The sequence below is a fragment of the Euphorbia lathyris genome, chromosome 9 (assembly GCF_963576675.1).
Source record: "Euphorbia lathyris chromosome 9, ddEupLath1.1, whole genome shotgun sequence".
Lineage (NCBI taxonomy): Eukaryota > Viridiplantae > Streptophyta > Magnoliopsida > Malpighiales > Euphorbiaceae > Euphorbia > Euphorbia lathyris.
This window is the reverse complement of record NC_088918.1, coordinates 80,338,437-80,356,365: the sequence shown is the minus strand read 5'-3', so window position 1 is coordinate 80,356,365 and position 17,929 is coordinate 80,338,437. Positions and strand designations below refer to the sequence as shown.

At 36.5% G+C, this 17,929-nt stretch overlaps 1 protein-coding gene across 3 annotated transcripts; it reads left to right on the top strand.

Moving 5' to 3' along the window:
• The first annotated feature begins 5,901 nt into the window (after window positions 1-5,901).
• LOC136205947 (uncharacterized) lies at window positions 5,902-12,751 on the top strand. 3 transcript variants are annotated; one of them, XM_065996817.1, is made up of 4 exons: window positions 5,902-6,232; window positions 6,336-8,173; window positions 10,749-10,944; window positions 12,384-12,744. In XM_065996817.1, the coding sequence occupies exons 2-4, from the start codon at window positions 7,442-7,444 to the stop codon at window positions 12,467-12,469; spliced, it is 1,014 nt and encodes a 337-aa protein (XP_065852889.1). In that variant the 5' UTR covers window positions 5,902-6,232; window positions 6,336-7,441; the 3' UTR covers window positions 12,470-12,744. The 3 variants fall into 3 exon arrangements, 2 of the variants coding, with proteins under 2 accessions (XP_065852889.1, XP_065852888.1); XR_010676146.1 differs by having other exon boundaries at window positions 5,902-8,173; window positions 10,521-10,944; window positions 12,384-12,751; XM_065996816.1 differs by having other exon boundaries at window positions 5,902-8,173.
• Window positions 12,752-17,929: the final 5,178 nt, after the last annotated feature.

The window sequence follows — 17,929 nt, the reverse complement described above, 5'->3', positions numbered from 1 at the left end:
AAATTAGCGGCATGGCGCGGGTGCTTAGCGGCATCCAGCACGCGGACGACAATGGTCGAACACCCGCTCGGCGGCACGGGACGTGCGCTCGGCGTCCGTCGGACGCACCGCGAGTGGCACGCTCTCGACGTCCGAGTAATGCCCGGGTCTGGTGGCACGGTGCGTGCTCTCAAGGGCCACTGAGCGTGCACGCCCGGTAGCGCGAAGCGCGCGTTCGGCGGTCGCGACGTGTGAGCGTCCGACGGCGCGGGACGCGCGCTTGGCGGCCGCGGGGTGCGCGCGCCCGACGGCGCGAGGCACGCCCCGAGGGTCGTCGGGCGGGCGCCCAACCACGTCGGGTGAACGCCCAATGAACGTTGGGCGAACGCCCAACGATGGTTGGGCGCGGGCGCCCAACCTTGCGTTGGGCGCTCGCCCAACGCCGTTGGGCGATCGCCCAACAATTGTTGGGCGGTAGCCCAACTTAGTGTTGGGCGACGCCCAAATTTCCGGGATCCGTTTCCCTATATAAGGGCACGGATCCCAATGCAATGAGGGAGGAATTTCTTGGAGCCTTTCTCACTCTAAACATTTTTTAGAGAGAGAGATAATTTTTTTGAGAAAAATATTTTTTTTTCTCAAAAATTCCAAATTTCCTAAAGTTCAATTTTTACTAAAAAAATATAAAAAACGGAAGATCGTGGTTCGTGGAATCAATCGGCTTCGACTGTCAGATACCGAATTTAAGGTATTATCCGAGGACTAGACTCTTTTATTTTATTTTATTTATCTTCTTCTTCTATTTATTTTTATGTTATAGTTTTTATTCACTTAATTATTCATTTATTTTGTCACGTTTTATTTAATTAGCGTATTTATTTAATCTTCATTTCGTGTTGAATAAAATTCGGTTTTGTTTTAAAGTAAAAACCTCGTTTTGATATCCCAATACGAACCGTGATCCGATAAAAAGGTAGTTCGGGTATCGAAAACGTTGTAATTATAAGTTTTTAATTTAAAAGAAATTTCCAAATAATGCTTTAAAATAAAAACATCGTTTTAGGAACTTCCGTTTTCGACTATGATCCATTTTTGGTAGTTAGGAAATCCAAAACGATTGAATTAGACTTAATTTAAAGCTTTTGAATAAATCTGGAAAATATTTGAGTGCTGCTGTAATTTGCCATTTCTGTCACTAAATGCTGTTTACCGATGGATTTTCCGTCGGTAAATCTGCCAAAACGTAAAAAATGCCATTTCAGTCCCTTTTTCTTAACTTTTAAGCTTTTAATCCTTAATAAATATATGTATAGTTATGTAATATATATTTTTCAAATTATTTTAGACCTTTAGCATATATAATTATTTTAGAATGTTTGTATACCATTTTTATTCTATTTTACAATATAAGTATATGTATATATGTCTTTCCCTTTTTTATCCATTTGGGTTATATTAGATTCTATTTTGAAGATTATTTACTTGGATATTTTGGGAAATAATTAATATATATTAGTATATGTTATTTTTGATATTTAAAACTATAATAGATATGTATATATGTAGTTTTGGGATATTTGGGTTATTTTGTTGATTATTGAATGAAATTATTCTTGGGTAAATGTTATTTTCTCATTTATAAGATTTACTTACTACTTTCACATTTTTTTTAAGTATAAATATATTGTATCTATTATTTTCCATATACATATAGTTTCTTTTGTATTAACTCTCATTTTCATATTCTCTTTTTGATTTAAATGTATATATATATGTTTAAATTATCTTCTTTATTCTTTTGGCTTATTCATGGGTCCATGTTTCAAGTGGGCTTTATTTGAGTGTGAATATTAGTTTAAATGGGTATATTATTGTAATTACAATGGGTAAAGAGTCCATTAAATGAAAGGGGAAAATAAATCACAAAAAAGAGAGTTTTCAATTGAATTATTTAAACTAATGAGTTTTTAGAGATTTCTAATGTAAATAAATAGAGTCATTTTTGTTAACATTTCAAATCGTTTCTCAAAACACCACGTTTTAAAACCTTAATCCGTTCCAACGACGGATTAAGCGAACATTGTAATTAAAATCGTTTTCTTTGTGAATAATAGAGTTTTTGAATCATTTTCTTAAAGGATTTGTACAAAATAAAATTGACTTGTATGTTTAACCATGTTTTGTTATTAAAATGTTTTTATCTTAACGTTTTCAAATACTCGAGTCGTTCCAACGGCGATTCGAGTAAACTTCCTCAAACGGGGTTTTAAAGCACACCTAAATCGTTCCAACGACGATTAAGGTGCGAACCATGTAAATAAACTCGTTTTGGGGGAAATAAGTTAGCATAGAACAAATACACAGCATGACATTTAAACGAGTTGTAAATAAATCACTTCTTTCTTCCCCCTTCTCTGTATATGTATAACATAAATGGGTGATTCTTTACTAATATGGCTTTTCAATTATATATGCTCAAAACGATTTCTAAAAAGAGAAAGAAAAGGTTTCAAATGAATTTTAAACTTAAAGAAGTATACGATTAGTCCGTTATCGCCTAACATGCTGAGTAGGAGGCCAGTGGTTCATAACCGGGCGATGTCGGGGTGCCTAGTAGCCTTTCTCCAGAAAGGAGCTAGCCTTCTCGGCTCGTACCTAAGTTTCCCGAACCCACACCGGTCTCCCGCAAGGGATCGGTGTTCATTTTCCCATTCGTGGGTGGCGACTCTTCCATATCTCCAAGCTTCGGTCCTGCCGAGCAGCTTGATTTCGCGATTGGTTGCTTTCGGCGCCAATCACCGCTTACGTCGCCATGAGGTTGTCCACCCCCCGGTCCGCCCGGGAGATTAGGCCGCGGCACCTCGTCTAACAGCAGCAACCGACAACCATATACAACATTTACAATTGTTTCATCAGCTAAACAACCATTAAAATCCGCCTTGACAGATAATTCCTCAAGATTTGGGCATAAAATTTCAATATAACTTTCATTCTCTACTGCAATAATCAATATTTTCAATGATTTGGAAACAAATAAATAGTCACCTCCACCTCCTCCCCTATTGAGGTTTATTTCCAACAATTCAAGTGAACGAGTGCCCAATAAAACATTTAGAACCAACTTCCCACAAGTATAACCTTCAATCTTTAAAGCCTTGAGAGATCCCCAATTTACAGGGCAATCATCGTCAAAAACACAGTTAATCATCTCCAATTTAATCAAAGTATCATTGTGCAAAGGGAATTTCGGCAGCATGTAAGTAAATCCCGAATCAGACCAACAATCCAAAATTAGCTCCTCCACATGTTTTCTTGTTGCAAATCGATTAGATGAAAAATTAGTATCCCTTTCAAAGTCATAAGTAAGATGTAATTTCTTAATCTTCGAGCAGTCATGGTGAAGCAAGGTACTGTCAATTAATTTAGCAAATTCTTCATCGAAGTAATCAGAGTACATACCAGGATTGGAAATGAGAACGGGAACACAAGTCCATTGATTCTGCCACCGTTTTGATAAAATGCCAGTTTGAATAGCTTGTTTGGTTGAAGCAAAAAACGAGAGGATATGCTGAAGGATTGAATCCCACAAATCACTGATGCCTGATTTGATGAGTAAATATGTCTGAAACCTAGGCCACCCTCTGACTTAGGGGCACACATTTTACTCCATTTTACCCAATGGATCTGTTTCTTTCCATTTTGTTTGCCCCGCCATAAACCGTTGTTATAGCCTACAACTCATCACAGAAAGTCTTTGGAAGAAGGAAGTAACTCATCAAATACTGGGGAATGGCTTGCACTACTGCTTTGATTAGGACTTCCTTGCCGACCCGTAAGAGGCACCTTTCGTTCCACCCATTCACCCTTTTATGCATTCGGTCTTTGAGGAAATTAAAAATAGCTTTTTTGGACTTGCCAATCACAGTAGGCATACCTAGATACTTTGGGAGAGTCTCAACCTTATTCACATCAAGGAACTCCTTTAGAGATTGTCTCTGATGTTGATCCACATTCGTACTGAAGCTTATTTCTGATTTTTCATAGTTGACCACTTGGCCTGAGGCGCTTTCATACTTGCTCAAGATATTCTTAATTACTCTGCACTCGTTGAACTCTGCTCGAAAGAATACCAGTGAGTCATCTGCAAATAACAAGTGAGAAACAGTTGGATAGTTGGGGGTAATTCTGATCCTATGTAAAGCACCGTCCACTTCAGCCTTCCTAATCAGTGCTGATAGCCCTTCTGCACAAATAAGAAACAAATAGGGTGAAATAGGTCTCCTCGACGGAGACCCCCACTAGGCTTAATGTAGCCTTTTGGGACCCCATTTATGAGGAAAGGGTAGGAAACTGAAGATAGACACTTATATATTAATTCCCGAAGATTCCCCGGGAAGCCCATTACACACATTATACTGTCAAAAAAAGACCATCCCACATGGTCATAAGCTTTGCTCATGTCTAGCTTGAGTGCACAATATCCTAACCTGCCTCTGAACTTATACTTCATTGAATGGAACATTTCAAAAGCTATTAGGGCATTGTCAGCGATTAGCCTCCCTGGGACGAAAGCACATTAGGTTTGTTGGATAAGGGAATCAAGGACAAGTTTCATTCTGTTGCCTATGACTTTAGAGACAATCTTATACACAACATTACACAAACTGATGGGGCGAAGATCTTTCATGGAGCTAGAAGACTGAACTTTGGGAATTAAAGTGATGTATGTGTGATTAAGATTGTGAGGGAAAGCATTACCTTGGAGGATACTGAGAACAGTTGTGGTAACATCCTCCCCAATTATGTCCCAGTAGGTGGAAAAGAAAAGAACATGCATTCCATCTAGTCCTGGCGCCTTCAGAGGGTGCATTTGGTCCAATGCAGACTTAATTTCTTCCTTTGTATAGGGAAGTGATAGATCGGCTTGTTGATTTGGAGTGAGGCGGGCATCAATTGCATCCGTAACTGAGTTATAACTAACAGGGTTAGAAGACGTGAAGAGTTACTCATAGTATGTGAACACAACATTTTCAATATCTTCATCCGTTTCACACCAAACTCCATCGGCATTTTTAATCTTGGAGATATAGTTCGTTTTCTTTCTAGCACTAGCTTTGGCGTGGAAGAACTTGGTGTTTCTATCGCTTTCATTTAGCCACATTGCCCGGGACCGCTGCCTCCACATCATCTCATTTTTCTCTTGGAATGATAGCAATCTGCTTGTCAAGACCTGTAGCTCATTTTCTACCCGTCTATCACCCACAATTGCTTGAAGAGAAGCAATACGGTCGCTGCACTGTCGAATACCTTGACCGATATTCCCTACAAAATCCTGGTTCCACTGTTTGAGTTGTTGAGCGCATGATTCAATTTTGTCTCCCACAGTGAAAACCGAGTCTACATTATTGCTACCATTCCACGCATGTTCAATTATGGTTTTGCAGTTGTCTTCTTTGATCCAGAACGATTCAAAGCGGAACGACCGCTTCCCTGCTTTCTTAATCCCTTCAATATCTAGAAGAATTGGAGAGTGATCAGAGCTTACCCTTGCAAGGTGATGAACCAGAGAGTAAGGAAACATGATATCCCATTCCACCGTTCTAACCACACGATCCGGACTAAATACGGAAAAGTTAAGTAAATACAATGACGATACATGTTCATGGGCCAGGTCCGGACTTTTGTCTAAAAAAGCTCAATCTAAGCCCAGTCTTGTCTGCGGTTAATTTAGGCCGGCTCGGATCGGGTTTAGTTGGGCTCAAGTTCAAAAATCAAATATCAAGCCCACTCATATAAGCTCATCCAAATATATACATATAATTTTTAATGATAAAAAATTAAACATTAATATATAAATTTATTAATTAATATTAATAGGCTAAAAAACAGTGAAGCGCGGGTCTTATACCTAACAAACTTAAATATGGGCATTCTTGATCTTCCTTTCAATTTCAATGTCAGCAAGAAGATGAAGAAAAATATAGTAACATCTCCCTATTTTGACACCGGAAAATTTGAAGATGACTGTAGAAAACGGAAGAGAAATGGGGTTTCGAAATTGGAGATTGACGACAATTCTGCAATTGGTGATGCTGCTTCTCAGGATTTGGGGGAAGCCAAACCTAGAAAGAGGATTAAGAAGAAGAAGAAAGTAATTTCTGACAAATCAAAAGACGCACAAATTAAGGAATCTCCTTCAACTATTCCTGCTAGTGCTTCAGATTCTATCCAGAAGCGGAACAAGAAGAAAAAGGTAATTGTTTCTCCCTATTTTGCGAAATACACTGAATCTAAGGACGAGGATCCTTTTCTTCATACTTGCCACGAAGTTTCAACAATTCCTGCTATTGATTCAGATTCTGTCCAGAAGAAGAAAAAAGTAGTTGTGTCTCCCTATTTTAAACAAGTGGAAATTGAAGGCATAGAATCGAAGGATGATAAATTTGCTGATTTGAAGAGGAAAAAGAAGAAAAAGGTAGTTGTTTCTCCTTATTTTAATCAAGTAGATGTTGAAAGAATAGAATCCAAGGATGATAAATTTGCTGAATTAATGAGGAAAAAGAAGGAAAAAGTAGCTGTGTCTCCCTATTTTAAACAAGTAGAAGTTAAAGGCATAGAATCCAAGGATGATAAAGTTGCTTGTGCTACTATTAGTTTGGAAGGTAAAGAAGAGAAATTTGGAGTTGCTGATGTGTTTTGCCAGGCTAATTTGAAGAAGAAAAAGGTAGTTGCTTCTCCCTATTTTAAGCAAGTAGAAGTTGAAGGATTAAAATCCAAGGATAATGAAGTTGCCGGCTGTATTAGTCTGTAAGGGAAAGAAGAGAAAGATTGGGTTGCTGATGCAAATAGGAAGGCGTCAAAGAGGAAAAAGAAGAAAGAAGTAGTTGTTTCTCCGTATTTTAAGCAAGTAGAAGCTGAAGGATTAAAATCCAAGGATGATGAAGTTACTGATTTGAAGAGGAACGAGAAGAACAAAGTAGTTGTTTCTCCCTACTTTAAGCAAGTAGAAGTTGAAGGGTTGAACTCCAAGGATGACGAAGTTGCTGGGCTTTTTAGTCTGCAAGGGAAAGAAGAGAAATATTGGGGGTCTGATTCAAATTGGAAGGTGTCGTCGAAGAGGAAAAAGAAGAACAAAGTAGTTGTTTCTCCCTATTTTAAGCAAGTAGAAGTGGAAGGATTTGTTAGTCTGGAAGGGAAAGAAGAGAAAGATTGGGGTTCTGATGCAAATGGGAAGGCGACGAAGAGGAAAAAGAAGAAAGAAGTAGTTGTTTCTCCCTATTTCAAGCAATTAGAAGTTGAAGGATTAAAATCCAAGGATGATGAAGTTGCTGAATTTGTTAGTCTGGTAGGGAAAGAAGAGAAAGATCGGGGATCTGATGCAAATGGGAAGCCATCGAAGAGGAAAAAGTAGTTGTTTCTCCCTATTTTAACCAAGTAGAAGTTGAAGGATTAAAATCCAAGGATGATGAGGTTGCTGAATGTATTAGTCTGGAAGGGAAAGAAGAGAAAGATTTGGTTGCCGATGCAAATGGGAAGGAAGATGAAAAAGAAGAAGAGAGTAAAAGTAGAACAGACGAATTCCAAGGATGATGAAGTTCAAAACAATGCTCGTGATTGCAAGAGGAGAAGGAAGAAGATTGAAAATGTTCATGTTACTCTTAATTTGGAAGGGGGGAAAGAAGAGAAAGATCTGGTTGTTGATGTGTTATGCGAAGCTGATGCCTATGTGAAGGCGTTGAAGAGTAAAACGAAGAAAGACCTAGTTGTTTCTCCCTATTTTAAGCAAGTAGAAGTGGAACAGATGAAATCCAAGGATGAGGAAGTTCAAAACAATGCTCTTAATTTCGAAGAGGGAAAACATGACATTGTCAGCCAGGAGAAGGCAACAAAGAAGACGAACAAGAGTAAAAGGAACTGTCATATGGAGGCAGAAATGGAAGTAAGAGATGCAGAGAAGCCGACAGAACAATATGGTGTCCTTGAGGATGATGGACATTTGACTAAGAGAAGAGCTCCTGCAAATGGACTGAGTTTTGAAGATGTGCTAGCCAAATATACATATAAAAGAAAAACTGAAGATAACACAATGAGGCCACCGCGATTTGAAGTTGGACTTCTGCAAGAGGATCATGCTCATGATCCTTGGAGAGTGTTGTTGATATGTATGCTCCTTAATTGCACATCCGGCAAACAGGTACTCTCTTGGTCCTTCTGTGATTAACTTGTTTGTTTGTGTTTTCTTTTTAAGTTACTAATTGATAGAAACTATGACACCAAAAACGTAGAAGGTACGTCATTATCTTATTTTCTTACTTCCTTTGTAACCTAAGAAATTCTAGTGTGATAGATGTTGCACGGAAACGGAAATGGAAACAGAAGAAGACACTGGGAAACTTTATTTCTAAAAACCTATAGCTAGGAAACAGTAACGGACCCCGAAAAGAAACTGAAGCGGATATGAAATGCGAAAATGCTAATGAAGAAGAATTTTTCTGTGCAACATAACCTGCTTCTTTTTCCAAAATATTGTGTCGTGTTCTTAATACTGTTGTATGTTGAATGCTTTGTAGCTACATTTTTGTATGTTGACTTTCTGTACTGCTTATACATTTTGAATGGTACAGACCCTTAATTGATAGAAACTATGACACCGAAAACTTAGAAGGTACTTGGTTATCATATTTTCTTACTTCCTTTGTAACCTAAGAAATTCTAATGTTGAAACCTGCCCTTTTTCCCACAGAATTGTGTTCTTCTACTGTTGTATGTTGAATGGTCTGTACCTACATTTTAGTATGCAACTTTCTGTATTGCCTATCAAAGTTGTCAAATCGAGATTCGACTTGTGAATCGAATCCTCATTTTGTGAATCGTGACTGGTGAATTGATTCGAATCGTGAGATTCAGATCAAATTCATTATACTATGGAAAAAATATTTATCACCTTCAAAATGTTGAACTTAAAATATTACCAAAAAGTAGTCTAGAAATGCAATTTTGATTTGTCAAAAAACGAAGTCATATCAACCAACTATTTAGATGAGAGTTTGAATTTCTGATTTTGTTTATTTGCCTTTTGATTCTTGAATAGTTGATAATTGATAACTTGATAATGATGGAACTACGGAGAGTTTGAGTTGCTTAGTATTTATATGTATTCTGTTGATGTTTTAGGATTAACCACGATGAATAAAAATTGTTTCTGATCATTTGATGTACTTCGATATGGAAGAACAAGGACGTTGATGGAAGGGATGGGAGTATGCCGTATGGAAATTGGAAAGTCACGTTCGATTATGTTTTGATTTGTTAAATAATTATGATAATTTTATTTCTTATTGTTTAATTTAGGCATAGCATCCATTTGGCTCCTCAAACTAAAACTTTTAAATCAATTAGGACCTTAAACTATCAAAATCATCAATAAGGTTCCTGTACTAAGCAAAAATCATCAATTGAGTCCCCATCCTAAACAAAAATCATCAATTGAGTCCTCATTGAATATCATTCGGTTGAAACAATTTCATACCCTCTTCTCTAAACCCATTTTAGCCAACACAGATTATTATAGTCCATGTCAAATAGTCAAAGTTTCTGATTTTAGAATAGGATGAGGACTTAATTGATGATTTTTGTTTAGTTCGGGAACCTAATTTACGATTTTAATAGTTTAAGGCCACAATTTAATACCCTCTTCTCTAAACCCATTTTTAGCCAACACATAGATCATTACAGAACATGTCAAATAGTCACAGTTTCAAATTTAAGGATGTGATGAGGACTTATTGTTGATTTTTGTTTAGTTCGGGGACCTAATTGACGATTTTAATAGTTTAAGGGGGTAAACCGAGTGTTATGCCTTTAATTTAAGTCTTATTGGTTCGTTTGCATCAATTTCTCTCCTACTTTAATTAGAGTTCTAGTATTCCTTAATAATAACTTAATAAGTTGCAGTAAATATTTTAGTTTTTTTTTTTTTTTTCACTTAGTTCCTGAATCGATGGACTTGACCAATTCGGCCGATTCACTGCCGATTTGAACGATTCTCAACTGATTCAGTGTCAATTTTGATTCGCCGTATAGAGCCAGCTCTACTTGACTCGTTATGATTTTGATAACAGTGCTGCCTTATACATTTTGATCACTGGTAAAATAATCCATCAATGCCTTAATGAAACTTAGTTATTATTATTATTTTCAAGGTCGATCTCCTGATTTTTTCTGTACCGAAACTTATGACTTCTTTGATCATGCATATTTAGAAACAGGAAACTTTCTTATTCTACTTAATTAACTTAGAATCCGTGTCCCCAAAGTGTCCCTGAAGTGTCCCATTAAAAAAAGAAAAAGAGGGTACACTTATTTTGGAGTGTCGGCTGCGTGTTCCCGGAGTGTCTGACACTCGTTCCTGAACCTCTTAGAAGTATCTGTGCTTCCTACTTTCAACTCATGTTGTTTTATTTATCTGTGCTACATCATTTGCATACTGCATTCTTCATTTGATATTTACAAATTCTCTAAGATTTTTCACTTTTGGTCAGCTGAATTGTGAGAGCATAAGGTTTCTTATATGCGGTGCATGGGGAGGGAGGCGAGGGCTGATTTGTTTAGTTTCGGAGCAACTCGAATGGATTGGCTATGTAAATGATGGATGTAAATTAGGGTCTTATTGTATGGTTGTATCAGTTTCTTAAAGAAAAGAATTTAAACACATATCTCCTGCCGGTGGACGTAGGCAAAATCACGGAAAACTTTGTATTTCATTGCAGGTTAAGGGAGTTATAGCAGATTTTTTTGCATTGTGTCCTGATGCAAAGGCTGCATCTCAGGCAACACAAGAAGAGATTGAGAAGATTATACAACCTTTAGGTTTGCATAAGAAGAGGGCAATGATGATACACGCATGTCGGAGGAGTATCTGGGGGAGGAGTGGACTCATGTCACTCAGCTTCGTGGTATCGGAAAGTAAGTCCTTTGTTTCTCTCTTTCCATCAATTGACATTTTTTGCCCAATCCACGGGCTGAGTTCTCGATCTTCCATTTTTGAACATTTGACCTTAGACCCTGGGAAAATATGTGGTTAATCCCTTGTTGGAAGGAACATTGTGTGAAATTCACACTTAGTTATTAAAGGCGCGCCTATGGCGCACCAGGCGCAGGCCTTAGCGCCATGGCAGCCCCATGGCGAGGCGCAACTGCCATGGCGCGCGCGCCTGGTGCGCCAAGAGGCAGTTGCCAAAGGCGCACCAAGGCGCGCCTTGGCAGTTATGGGCTGTTTTTTTGGAATTTTTGGCATTTATTTTTATATATCTAGAATGGAACACGTGTTCTATTAACAAAAAGTATTAAAAAGGAGAGAGATTATACATTTTAACTAACTAGAAGACGAAGAGACTCTTTGAAGAGGAAGAGACAGAGTGTCATTTGAAGAGTGAGAAACAGAGTCATTTTGTTTATGCTTAAGATATTTTCATGATTTAGTATTCATTGCATTTTTATGTTAGTTTTATAGTTTTATAATTTTTATTTTTGTAAGTGCGCCTTGTCTCGCTATGGCGCGCGCCATCGCCGTGCACCATGCGCCAAGGCTCCAGGACCCCTTGCGCCTTAGTGCGCCATGCGCCTTTAATAACTATGAATTCACAACACCATTCCAGTGACGAATGCTTATTAGTTGGGATAAAGTACCCAAATAGGTCTATGGTTTTTGGAGAAGTATCAATTTAGGCTCCACGTACAAAATAGCACCAATATAGGCTTAGCGTTTAAAAAATGTATCAATTTAGGCCTCGAGAATGGATTGGACATGTCATTCCTATTATTCCGTTAAGTTCTGATTTCTCCCTCCACGTACAATTGATAGAACTTAACGGAGTAATATTTTTTCCCTGTTCGTCGTGTTTCTCAGACGCATGCCTTGAGTCTAGGCTCGAGGAGCTTTAGCGCCTTTAACAACTATGATTAGTTCCAATATGATATAGTATGAAGTTTATGAAGTGATTTTTGAATGTTCAGGTATGCCCATATCTTAATAATGATCATATGTTAAATTATTATTACGATTTTCTCCACAAAATCAATCAACCTTCTTAGTTTTTGTTTTGGGTAATTTATGGTTAATTTGTAGTTTTTATTTTGGGTTAATTTATATGTTAATTAATTTATGGTTAGTTAATTAATTGTCGAGAAAATGACATTTAGGACATCCGTCTCGGCGAGACGGGCTGATGGGAAAAATATGTTTTCCTTCTATTGTCTCGTCTCGGCGAGACTGGACCACGTAGAGGTGCTAAAAGTACACACGATTTGATTACATGACACGAAATCAATACGTAATTTTAGTGCTTGGATTTAGCTTAATAGGTAATGTTTCATTTTTTGGTTGGCACGCAAATTTTGGATAGGGTTTCGGAAACGACGACCTAACAGATCCGCGTCGGACGAAGGCAGATCGACGCTAGACGGAGGCATGGACGGCAGAGATCCATGACTGGACGGACATATCTGCGCGAAAGGGACAACAACCCACAAAGGAGAGCAAATCCATGGTTAACGAACAGGATACACCATAGAAACATGATCCGCAACGAAGAAACGAACAGAACGACGACGAGATGGAGGGGAGAGCGTCGGTAAGCCAAACCTAGTAGAGTGGCGCTGGTTCTTTTTTAGCAGAATTGCATGTGTTAGTACTACAATAAATATTTTATACATAATTAATTTGTTAAAAATATAATGTGACAGTTAAATAACTGTCAAACTAATCTATTTAAATTTTCTATCACATAAACGTAAAAATTGTCTTGTTTAAAAACTTAAAAAAGAAATTTATAGCATTCGTAATTTAAGAATAAACTTTCACTTTTATAAAAATAATAACAATAAATTTAAACTTGTATCCCCTTTATTAAATTTTAAACTTAAAGAATTGCATATAATTGATACAATTCTGCATCAATTGCATATCAATTCGTTTTTAAAAAACGATTTCATATTTCATGTGATTTAATAATAGAATTAGAGATTAATATTTATAAATTCGGTGAAATATTTTGAATTTTTTTTATCCAACTCGTACAATAGACATTATATTTTTTAATTTTTTCACGTCTAATCATATGTGTATGTTAAAGAGTGATAAAATGACTCATATGTGAAGTGTAGATGACATTCATGACCGAAAAGATAGTTTGATGAATTGTTTCTCAAATTGATATAACTTGAAGGCTAGAGGAAAAATTGTTTTTGGCTGCCAAAGTTTGCACAATTTTAGATGTTAAAAGTAAAATTGCTATTTGACGCTAGAGATATTTTTGCATCTTATCCCATTAAAATATTGTAAAAAGGACATCACATAAAGATAGATTTCCCAAAGAACCTTTTTATGCTTTTACCATATTAGCAGGGTGAAATGCACCATTGATCACTGAAGTTCATGGTTGTCTCAAAATGGTCACTCAACTTCAATTTGTCTCAATAAAATTACTAAATTTTGAGTTTTGTCTCAATTAGGTCATTTTGACGATTTCAGTGATTAAAAAACATCGGAAAGATGACATATCTGCATGAGTCAACTCAAATCTATGACCGAAACGACACACGACATCCACGTATGCGCCACATGGTTATCACATGTCGGTTATTATTATGAAAAAAAATAAAATTTAGTTTTTTTCATAAAAATAACCGACATGTGATAACCATGTGGCGCATACGTGGATGTCATGTGTAGTTTCGGTCAGAGATATGAGTTAACTCATGCTGATATGTCACCTATGTCACCATTTCGGTGTTTTTTAATTACTGAAATTATCAGAGTGATCTAATTGAAATAAAACTCAAAGATGAGTGGTTTTATTGAAACAAATTGAAATTGAGTGACTATTTTGAGACAACCATGTAAGTTCGGTGACCAATAATGCATTTAACCCGATATTAGCCTTAGCAGCAAAGGTGGACTATAAACCTGTCGAGATTTTCATAACACAGTTCGATTAGAATTGGCGGCGTTGAACTCAAGCTTTATAAAATTTTAGATTTCAATTGAGTCTGCCGGCCGTCAATTTTCCGGTAAAGCTTCTTCTCTTTGTGTTGTTTTTTCTTCCGATTTTCAGTTAGCTATTAATTTAATGGTAGATATGATGAATCTTAGTTTATGAGAATTTAGGTTTCAAGTAATTTGTTGAACTTAGAATCATTTATTTCCAAAACATGTATAATAATTAGGGCTCGTTTGGTTCGCGGAATAAAATAGGAATAAAATAGCTATTCTTAGCGTATTCACATTTGGTTGGTCTTTTGGTCATGAAATAGTTATTCCACAAATAGAGAAATGAAATAAATTAAAGTGAATTCATTTCATGTTTTCCCTTTTTCATTGTTTCCCGTTTTTCGCTTTTAATATATATGAAATATTTGAATGAGTATTGGTAAAAAACAAATTTTTTTAAATAAACAAGAAATTAAACTTGAGGGTAAATTACATACGTGGTATACAACTTTTATCCATAATCACACTTTGATGTACAACCAAAATTTTATCACACTAAACTGTACAACCTTTTAGTGACCTCATATTAAAGTGTACAACAGGTAATTTTGACCGGTCAACGCATGATCAATGCGCCACCTCATCACTTTTAACCTCCTAATAAATAAAAATGGATCCCAGATAATATTAAATGACTAATTTACCCTTAATTATATTTACTTTTATTTTTTATTTTTCTTTTATATTAATTCTTTTCTCTCTCCTCCCTATCTCAATCTTCCGTCTCCACCTCTTCCACTGGCCTTCTCCTTCTTCTTTTTGAATCCAGAATTTAGATACTCTTCCACCTCCACCACTACCAGCCACACTATCTTTATAATTTTTGAAGGCTCTCTCTCCTATCTCTCTTCCGCCTACGCCTTCGCCACTTCTGCTTCCGCCTCCACCTCTTTCTGTTGAGTTATTGGGCTGTAAATTCAACTCCTATGTTGTTTCTGCAATAACCATATCGGTGACGATGAAGCCGGAGGGGAACTTCCCGTCCTCCGTCGTACAACCACCACAACACCAAGGTTCGTCCTCCGCCGTACAACCACCGCAACAGCAAAAGAAGAAGTTAGCACGGTTCGTCCTCCGCCTTACAACCACCACAGCAGCATAAGAAGAAGTTAGCACTAAGGTTCGACCTCCGCCGTACAGCCACCGCAACAGCAGAAGAAGAAGTTAGCACCAAGGTTTGCGTCGGAGCTTGATGGACGCAATCATTCATGTTGATTTGGGGAAACATAATTTTGTCTATAAATAAGAGTTGGAGATTTTTTTATTCATCCAATTCTGTATATATATTTATATTGAGTTAGTTTATAATTTGATCTTTCAATTTGTTTTGCTGAAGAAATATTTATATTGAGTTACTTTATAATTTGATCTTTCAATTTTTTTTGCTGAAGAATTGATCTTTCAATTTTAAAAAACCTAGTCTGAAAAAATCTTGATTTGGGAGGTTTTGAGAAATCTAGGTTGCTTTATGGTGAAGAGAGAGAAAAACAAGTGAAGAGAGAGAATGGATGGAAGAGAGAGAAGTATGTAAGGAGAAGAAGATGAATTAATTGAAGGGTGTAAAAGTAATTATCAATATTTGATGGCTTTTGAATTGAATTTATAAAAGGGTAACTTAGTAATTTCATATGTCATGGGCCCATTATGTTAATGAAAATTGATGATATGGCGGTTTGACCAGCGTTGACCGGTCACAATTACCGGCTGTACACTTTAATGGAAGGTCACTAAAAGGTTGTACATTTTAGTGTGACAAAATTTTGGTTGTACACCAAAGTGTGATTTTGGATAAAAGTTGTACACCATGTATGTAATTTACCCCTATTCTTAGCGTATTCACATTTGGTTGGTCTTTTGGTCATGAAATAGTTATTTCACAAATAGAGAAATGAAATAAATTAAAGTGAATTCATTTCATGTTTTCCCTTTCTCATTGTTTCCCGTTTTTCGCTTTTAATATATATGAAATATTTGAATGAGTATTGATAAAAAAACATTTTTTTTTAAATAAACAAGAAATTAAACTTGAGGGTAATATTGTCATTTAAACTACAAACCTATCTATCTATTCATTTTTATCATATTCTATCAACCAAACATAAGAATTGATATCGTTAAGAAATACTTATTCTATTTCCTCCTATTCTATTCTTATGGACTAACTATTCAATTCAATTCTATTCTACGAACTAAATGACACCTTAGAATTTTCTTTCTTAGCTGATGATTGCATTTGCTTTGTCATAGCTTCACAAAGAATCATGAAAAGAGAAAGGATTTTTTCTACTATTTCTAATGCAAAGGGAGACAGAACAAAAACAGGGGAGCGAGTCACTCAAGCTTCATTTTCTGATCTTCCGAAGGATATTCTGGTAAACATCCTACTTAGACTGTCTGTTAAGAGGATCTTTGTATTCAAATGTTTCAGACCTTCAATTTGCAAAAATCCATTTTGAACAAGCTGAGGTTTATCCGCTGATTCGAACCTCCTCATTGTATAGACACGGTTCGAAAATGGTTTATCTTGTGCAGCCGGATAAGGATGATTCGAGCTCAAACTTGGGATGTGTGATCATAGCTTTTTTAGGTCTAGTTGTGTTTGTAATGTTCAGGTTAAAATAGACACCAAATTTCAAATCCTAGAGAAACACATGCAAATATAGTCAATATGGAGCCAGTAATTCATGTAATGGCTTACTTTGCTTGCCCAATCAATATGATAAATGGTTAGGTCCAATGGTGACTACAGGATTATTCGGTTGGGGGAGCGATTACACGTGCATTCGCAAAAAAATTGCTAATTCGAACTTGCCCAATTTTTTTATATATATGTGTGCTATAATTTGAATGATCAAGAATCAATTTTTAAGTATTAGTGTACAATTTCTCAAATTATAACACACATATATACAAAAAAAAAATCGAGCAAGTTCGATTTAGCAAGATTTTTTTTTGCGAACGCACGTGTAAAATCGCCCCCCAACCGCGTAATCATGTATTCGCTACTGGGTGTCACGTCACTATTTAGTTATTTTTCTAATTTGAATTGGTTTGGAATGACTTCGTTGAAAAAAAAGATAAATTCAATGATTTTATTGCAATTTACATAATCTGTATTAGAATAACATTTCTTACTGTGTTTTGTGTTTTTTTGTGTCACATAATTTATTAGTTACATGAATTTGCTTAATCTAATTTGCTTAATCTAATGGTCAACTTATCTAATAAAAGACCAACTCGGTTTATTATTTTTCAATACGTTGCACCCAAATGAACTGCATATTAGATACTGAAACAATTTTATAAAAATATGAAAAAGCAGTGGGGAAATTTTTTATATTCAGAGGATTAATCAATAAAGAATAAATTGATCGGAGCCCGAATATATATAATTTTTAGTTTTTTTAGCGCTTTTTCTATCTTTTTGTTACAATTAAGTGCATTTTGTATTTTTTAGATACATTTGGGTGCTCCCTTAAATTACATTAATTAATTATGAAATTTAGGTTCCTAAAACTTACGAAAAGTATTCGACAACCTTATTAATTTAGAGGAAACCTAGCCGTCGCCGCCTGCATTGTTAACGGCCGCTTCTCATGGCTCAGCTAGAGCCAGATATCGACTTCTCCATTGCACACCTTTTCTCCCGCCCCTCTTACCTTAAGCATCGATCTCCACAGCTACCGCCGTCATCTTCGTTAGTTTGTATTTCACATCTCTTCAGTCGACCCGCGTATTCAGCTATGGTGGCCACAAATCAATCTCCAGGTACGTCGATTGTTAAACCTGTCTCGCCTAATGGGCATGGTCATAAGTCATATGTTGCTACCCTCACCGGAGCTATTGCTTCTTCCTCCATTTCGGAATCTGTTCGTTTGCAAATCTCTAAGGAGGGGGTTT

Bases quoted from the DNA above. Each gene is read 5' to 3' on its own strand.
- LOC136205947 (XM_065996817.1), top strand. From the start codon at position 7,442: ATGATGAGGTTGCTGAATGTATTAGTCTGGAAGGGAAAGAAGAGAAAG. The intron at 8,174-10,748 runs GTACTCTCTTGG...ATTTCATTGCAG, and splicing joins ATTGCACATCCGGCAAACAG to GTTAAGGGAGTTATAGCAGA. The intron at 10,945-12,383 runs GTAAGTCCTTTG...AATTTTGGATAG, and splicing joins CAGCTTCGTGGTATCGGAAA to GGTTTCGGAAACGACGACCT.